The 7,625-nt window shown below is 37.6% G+C and overlaps 1 protein-coding gene across 2 annotated transcripts; it reads left to right on the top strand.

Moving 5' to 3' along the window:
* The first annotated feature begins 451 nt into the window (after window positions 1-451).
* LOC116207033 (RING-H2 finger protein ATL16) lies at window positions 452-2,024 on the top strand. Of its 2 annotated transcripts, XM_031539880.1 has the most exons (2): window positions 452-832; window positions 953-2,024. In XM_031539880.1, exons 1-2 carry the CDS (start codon window positions 668-670, stop codon window positions 1,796-1,798), a joined length of 1,011 nt encoding a protein of 336 aa, XP_031395740.1. In that variant the 5' UTR covers window positions 452-667; the 3' UTR covers window positions 1,799-2,024. The 2 variants fall into 2 exon arrangements, with proteins under 2 accessions (XP_031395740.1, XP_031395739.1); XM_031539879.1 differs by having other exon boundaries at window positions 453-2,024.
* Window positions 2,025-7,625: the final 5,601 nt, after the last annotated feature.

Below are 7,625 nucleotides of genomic sequence, written 5' to 3'. Positions count from 1 at the left end.
ATATATTAAAACTAACAATTCCAATAAAATAACCCAATTAATACATATGAACATGAAGCACGATAACCGGGGCTCTTGACCAATTTTCTACCAAAAAAACAAAAATTTGTTCACCAACTATACGTACTCTGACATCAGTTTACCTCACTCTTCCTCTCTCTGTTACTCTTTGAGTCTTTCTTAAACAAATTATTTCTCCATTGATTAGTTTGGTACTTATTTATATTTAGTAAGGTTTGAAATTCGAATTGGCCCAAATTTCAATGGAAGGACCTTAACTATTAGTAGATCGACCCAACTAGAACTTAAACTAGTTGAAATTTATTAAATTCTCGGATACAAGGTGATGTACATCGATAAAATTATTTACCCATTAATATAATTTTCTTTGGCTGAATATTAATATAATTTTTCTATTCTGTTCAATTGTCCCCCTTAACTAAATCAGAGCCCATCTCATTTATATCCCTCCACCTGGGTTTCCTCCAACCTCCATGTTCTTCTCTCCTCCTCCATCTTCTTCTTCTTCTCTCATTTTGCATCTATCCATCTCCATTGACCACCTCACATGTCTTCTGTCCCCTCATACTGATCCAATCCTAAGATACCAACCCATCAAAGTTCTTGTCCCATTTCGATATCCATTTCATTTTATTCTTTCTTCCCCATGGATTTTGAAGGCAGCAGCCTCAGGATCCGGTTCACCGAGGCAGTCTCATCCTCTCCGTTGGGGAGTTCAGTCCCGCAGACCAACTTCCATTCCGGCGCCGACACGAGCTTCCCTATCCTAGTGATCGCCATAATCGGGATTGTGGCGACAATCTTTTTGCTGGTCAGTTACTACATTTTCGTGATAAAATGCTGCCTGAACTGGCACCGGATCGACATCCTGAGCCGGTTTTCGCTCTCTCGGAGGCGTAGAGACAATGAGCAGTTGCTTGTGTATTCCCAGACGGAGGAGCCTCGGGGGCTCGACGAGGCGATAATCAGATCGATCCCAATATTCCAGTACAAGAGCAGGGGAAAACAGAGCAGGGATTTCGACCAGAGGAGCTACTGCGAATGCGCGGTTTGCCTGAATGAGTTCCAGGAAGACGAGAAGCTGCGGATAATCCCGAGCTGCAGCCACGTGTTCCACATTGACTGCATCGACATTTGGCTCCAGAATAATGCCAACTGCCCGCTCTGCAGGACGAGCGTCTCGGCCCGCCCCACGGCAGCCAGCGCGTACGACCTGGTAGAGGCCCGAATCGTCACCCCGAGCCCATCTCCCCAGGACCCTGCCCCGGGGCAGCCTGTCATTCACAGCGATGAGGACTACGTCGTGATAGAATTGGGAAGTCTAAGTTCCCAGCCTACCGAACTGCAGTCAGGATCGGGAGAACCATCGAGCAACCCGACTAATATTAACGCCCCCTCCCCAAAGAAACTGGACACTCGAGTTCCCAAGAAGGGCAGGAAGTTGCCCAAAGGAAGCAGCATGGGAGATGAGTTTATTAATACTAGAGGATTGGGGTTATGCTACGACGATAAGCACTTCGAGCCGATTCAGCCCATCAGGAGGTCGATCTCGATGGACTCTGCTGCCGACCGGCACTTGCTTCTCGCAGTTCGGGAGATTCTGCAGCAGAAGAGGGAAGAGAAAGAGCAGCAGAGCTTGAATTCAATGAGTTTCAGTCCAATTGATCAGAGAAGCTGCAGCAGCGGCAGCAGCAGTAGATTTAGGAAGACATTCTTTTCCTTTGGGCATGGAAGAGCCTCCAGAAGTGCAGTCCAGCCGGTTTGTTTGGGGCCATAAGTTTGTTAGGAAGTATACGTTCTTTTCCCCCTTTTTTGACTTTTTTTTTTAATTTCTATTTACTTTGATTTCTTATTAAGGGTTAATTTTTTGTTTCACAACTTTGTGATGATAGAAGTTAATTTAATTTGTATCAAAAGAAAGCGTTAGGATTTGATTTGTAGCATTTAAATTGAAAAAGGTACCAATTCGTTAGAACAACAATAAAACAATTCATTGCTGGTCATCCGGGTCATCGAAATAATAACCTGTGTCTCTATCACTATTGAGAATACGACATTACCCAAATTTTGTGGATCGTCACCTTTCTTTTCAAATGGTCACGGGTAGGGAAGGTTCAACAATCATCATTTGCATTTCCTAATAACTGTAAATTCATGCTTGATAATGACATTAGTAACGCAAAGGACGGAATGTTTATTTTTCCGGGAGCGAACGACTTTCTAATATTGTGAATGAAAAATATTCACATTAAGAGAGCTTTATCCCTTAAAGGATGACTCAATTCGAACTAAATTAGTCGGGATTATTGAGTTTCTGAATATTGAGTCGCATGCCAAAGAAAAGGGACATCACTATCAAGGGAGGAATCAAGATTTTTAAAATTGTGAGACAAAAATAATAAGAGCTAAGAATATATACAAGGAAGTGGTTTGTGTATCTATGATATAGGAATCAGTTATTAGAAATTTCAAAAGGTTAGAGAAACGTTGCAGCACCTCCTCACTTATCATTATGAGCATCATTGTTGGTGTGCTACCAAATTCTTTTATTGTTTCTTCAAATTTATCACTTATAATAAATGACGATGATGATATGGCATGTTTGGTTGTTGAAAGAGAGAGAAAACCTACTCCCAGGAATTCCAAAATCGCAATATATCTTCTGTATACATAAAAGATAACAGAAATGAGGAAGGGGTGTTGTGCGGTAGCACCTATGCCGTCGTCCAATAATTTGTAGATTTTAGATTCGATTTCCTTAGTAAAATTATCCGTATCCATTTATTTAATTATATGTTTCTTTATATTACATCCATGGCATTTCTTGGAATCGGTAAAAAAGAAAAAAGAAAAAAAGGACAAGATATAGTAATATATTTGCCCTTGAACTTCTCAAAAATCACAACATGCGCCACTGTCTCTCATTCGACTGAAACTTTGGCATATGTGGTCGATGATAATAGCATAGGTCGATAAACAAATAAGAGAAAAAGGGTTTGGTATAGTGTTATTTGGAACAAAAAATAAGCATTCCTAAGTTCAGATCTCATTCCTAGGGCTACTCGTGCCCCTTTGATTTTCCATCTTTTATTTTTACTAGCAGTGTTATCAGAACCGGAAGGAGTATGAGTTCATGGGTTTATGGGTCCAATCAAGGGTTCGATGGGTCGGACCGCGCGTTTAATTAAAATAAAATAAATATTTATATTATTAAAAAAATTATAATAATTAAGATAGAAGTATGATGATTTTAAAAAAAATATAAAAATAGTGTAATAAAATATCTATATTTAATATTTCTTACTCCAAAATAAATATTGAATTTTAATAAGTATTTAAAAGTAGAGTTTAAAGAATAAAGAAGTAGTGGTGGCTTAGTTGGTAGTTTGCTAGTATGGAAAACAAGAGGTCAAGAGTTCAAATCCTTATACCAAGCAATTTTTACACTAAATATGAAACCCATATAACCAGCCGGTTCAATGGAATTTTACTCAAAACCGACCAGTTTAATGGGTCCGACATTTCAAATTTGCAATTTGGATTTTCAAGCGAATCGAACCAAACATGGTGCCCGTCCCGGTTCGTTCGGTCGAACCGACCGGTCTAGTCCGATTCTGATAACAATGCTTACTACATTCATGGGTCTCTTTATACATGAATAATTAAATAAATAAATCACACCAAAAAAAAAGAAAATTTGAGAGAGAGTCCCCTCCCTATTATATCCTTTATTTTTAGGTGAACCCCCTCGCTATTGAACCTACCTTCCTGTGTACGAAATAGGTGGGGGTCCTCAAAAAGATTTGATTAGTCATGAAATTTCTCAACCAATGGATCTCCATACCATATAATGCCAGTGTTGGTGAGTAGGGAAGATTAGAAATTTGTTCATGTGTGGTGATGAACATATAATTGATCAAAGATATAAAACCACAATGCACCCTTCTCTTATTTGGTTATTTATTGTTTTCGAACACCAAAAGGTTAATATAGTTCACGAAAATGTTTGATATGTACATAGCTATAATATAATTAGCTCCAAGGACGATTTGGGATTTCTTGTCCTCCAAATTGGGTAATTAGAAGATGTATTGGTGATGAAGTACAGCGAAACGTCCACATCGATCGTATCGATCTCTTGTTCTTTTCTTTTCATCATTGATTAGGATATTAAAAAGAGTCAACCACAGATTAGTTTTCTTTCTCATACACTACCTTCCATTGCCAATTGTTGGATGCCTGGTGTGGAGCAGTGTGAACATTTTACAAGGTTGTTTCACATTACCTGTTCGATGGTCTGGTCGGTGTATGTATGTATTACAGGTAAAAGATAATGGAAAGTACGTAATTGCCCATTCTTTTCTTGCCAAAATTTCTTTAAATGTAATAATAGTTTATAGGAAAAGAATGTTCGGGTAGAAAGAAAGACATCAGAGAATCTAATCACTTTTATCTCTTTCTAGCTCTTTTGATTTCTCTTTTTCTTCTAAGAAAGCGCCGTGGTCTAGAGAAGGATTAAAATGAAGAGGTATAAGAAATATAGGAGATAAAAATCTAATAGAAATCGTACTAAGTCTATTGATCTCCGTCGTATAAAAAAAATAAAAATAAATAGGAAACCAAATAAGTGGGAGGATAGGATAAACAGTCGGAGTAGATGATGATAATTTTCATTAATAAAATGATCATACTTAAGGGTGAGATGTGGCCGGATTAGGATAATAATTTACCTGTGAGGACGCGAATATCCCTGCTTTGTCCTTTTACTTTTGTGTGAATCCCAGTTTTTGTCATTGAATTTGAAAAATTTTCCATTGAAGAACTTTTGAACGAGGGCAATGGAGAGAGGCCTAATCGAGGTGGCCAATGACCTCTGTGAACACTGCAACCTCACACAACCACTACGAGAATATCTACTTTTTTATTTACTCGAAGAGAGAGAGAGAATGAAGGGAGACTAGGATGGTGGTGGCACGACGCTACTGGAGCCAACCAACTGTTAGGAAAAATCCATGGCTTCAGACTCGGGCCCATCCGCAACTCAAAAGCTTAAGTTGGTTGCTAGACCATTATCTCTTATAAACATATGAATTTCCTCTCAACTTTTTCATGTGGGACTACCTCCAACACCTACCCTCACAATTTTCCATATAGGAGAGAAACCGGCCCAACAATTCCCCCATTCTCGACTATATGGAGGACTTCGAGCCGGGCTTCCACTTCCGGATACGGATACCAATTGTTAGGCCCTTCACTAGCCACGAGTTCCACACTCGGGCCTTGGTGTGGTGTGGGTTTCCACGCATAGCGTGTACGCTTCTCCAAGATCGTTACCTTGGGCTCTGATACCACTTGTTGGGAAAATTCCACAGGCTTACTTTGGACTCGGGCCCATCTGCATTCCAAAAGCTTAAGCCAATGAGTTGATAGACCATTGTCTCATATAAACCTATGGATTTCCTCTCAACTTTTCCATGTGGGACTACCTCCAACACTCGGGTCTTGGTGTGGTGTGGGTTTCTACGCATAGCGTGTGTGCTTCTCCAGGATCGTTACCTTGGGCTCTGATACCATTTGTTAGAAAAATCCATGGGTTTACTTCAGACTTGGGCTCATCCGCAACCCAAAAACTTAAGTTAATGAGTTGCTAGACCATTATTTCTTATAAACCCATGGATTTCCTCTCAGCTTTTCCATGTGGGACTACCTTCAATACCTATCATCACCATTCTCCATATAGGAGAGAAACCGGCCCAACAATTCCCCCCCTTCTCGACTATATGGAGGACTTCGAGCCGGACTTCCACTTCCGAACTCGGATACCAATTGTTAGGCCATTCACTAGCCACGAGTTCCACACTTAGGCCTTGGTGTGGTGTGGGTTTCCATGCATAGCGTGTGCACTTCTTCAGGATCGTTACCTTGGGTTCTAATACCACTTATTAGGAAAAATCCATGGTCTTACTTCAAATTTGGGCCCATCCGCAACCCAAAAGCTTAAACTAATAGGTTACTAGACCATTATCTTTTATAAACCTATGAATTTCCTCTCAACTTTTCCATGTGGAACTACCTCCAACACCTACTCTCACCATTCTCCATATAGGAGAGAAACCGGCCCAACACCGACAGCCTCAATTAGGATGGTGACAACTGTACGAGCTACTATAGCGTTGAAGCTCCCAGTGCCCTTTCTTCTCCCTTTTACTTTTTGCCCTGAGAAAATTTTAAAATATTTACCAAATTAGTAATTCTAATTTAATTTTGAAGTTCATTTTGTAAAGATCAAAATATTTATCGTGGGGCATCTTGATCCTATTGCATTTGAATCCAATCATTAGACATGAAATATATCGAACACTAGTTCTCCGTGCGTGGCTCGAATTCATTTTAATATATTTTAATATTGTAATTATTCTCATCTTGAACGGCCATTTTTTATTAGAACCATAATATTTTTCAAATATTATTAATTACAAGTTTCAAACAATAATTTGGTATAATTTTTTATAAAAAAAATTAGAGTATGTTAAATAGTTACAACTAATCGTATTATTTAATATATATCATCCATGTAATTTATTTATTTATTCAGATTTATGACATATACTTTAATACTTTTAACTTTGAAATTACAATACAAATTTGTATTTGTATATATCCATTTTGTTTTGAAAACAATTTTTATGACATCAATGTCTTTAAATGTATTAACATTTTATTATTGATGAGCATAAGTTCATGTATAGTGAGTCAAGTTTATTTCCCTATATGACCATGAATTCATAAAATTAGTAGCTTATAGTATTTTCATGAAAATTCTACATAATCAATAAATTATTTCTTTAGTGTTGCAATCATTCGTGTTATGCTTTTAACGCATCTATATTTCTTTAACATAATATATTATATTATGTTTCTCTTGGGAATATATTTATTTCCTCATATAATAAAATATTATGACTGATTAATTGTATACTATAAACTATGATATGTTAGCAAAATTGAACTAATTTTGATATTGAGTATCTTAACCCTATTTAATATACTTTTGTTGAATGCAAATCGTAGTTAGTTTTACTATATAGTATAGATTTGATTATTATTTTTAATAGAGGAAATTACGGCGTATAACTTATGATTTTACCAAATTCTCAAATTTATCATATGTTTTAAAAATTACCCAAAATAGCCAATGGTTTACGTTTGGTTCCAAATCCATTCCGGTGTTAATTCTTCCATCAACATGTAACGGCCGTGCTGACATAGCAGGTTTGAAGATTAACGGTACCTACGTGGAGCGTTAGTGGGGCCATACTTGCCACGCTGGAAATTTTTTCAGAATAGATTTGAAAAAAAAATAAAACTATGGGATAGTGATTGAGAATTCGGTGAAACTATAGGATATATGGCATCAACATGTAACGGCCGTGCTGACATAGTAGGTTTGAAGATTAACGGCACCTACGTGGAGCTTTAATGAGGCCATACTTGCCACGCTGGAAATTTTTTCAGAATAGATTTGAAAAAAAATAAAACTATGGGATAGTGATTGAGAATTCGGTGAAACCATATGATATATGGCATAATAATTCATTTATTTA

The sequence above is a fragment of the Punica granatum genome, chromosome 5, assembly GCF_007655135.1.
Source record: "Punica granatum isolate Tunisia-2019 chromosome 5, ASM765513v2, whole genome shotgun sequence".
In the NCBI taxonomy this organism is placed as follows: Eukaryota; Viridiplantae; Streptophyta; class Magnoliopsida; order Myrtales; family Lythraceae; genus Punica; species Punica granatum.
This window is presented reverse-complemented; position numbering and strand designations above follow the sequence as displayed.

What these genes read in the sequence shown, in the direction of transcription:
- LOC116207033 (XM_031539879.1), top strand. Translation starts at nt 668, where the DNA reads ATGGATTTTGAAGGCAGCAGCCTCAGGATCCGGTTCACCGAGGCAGTC.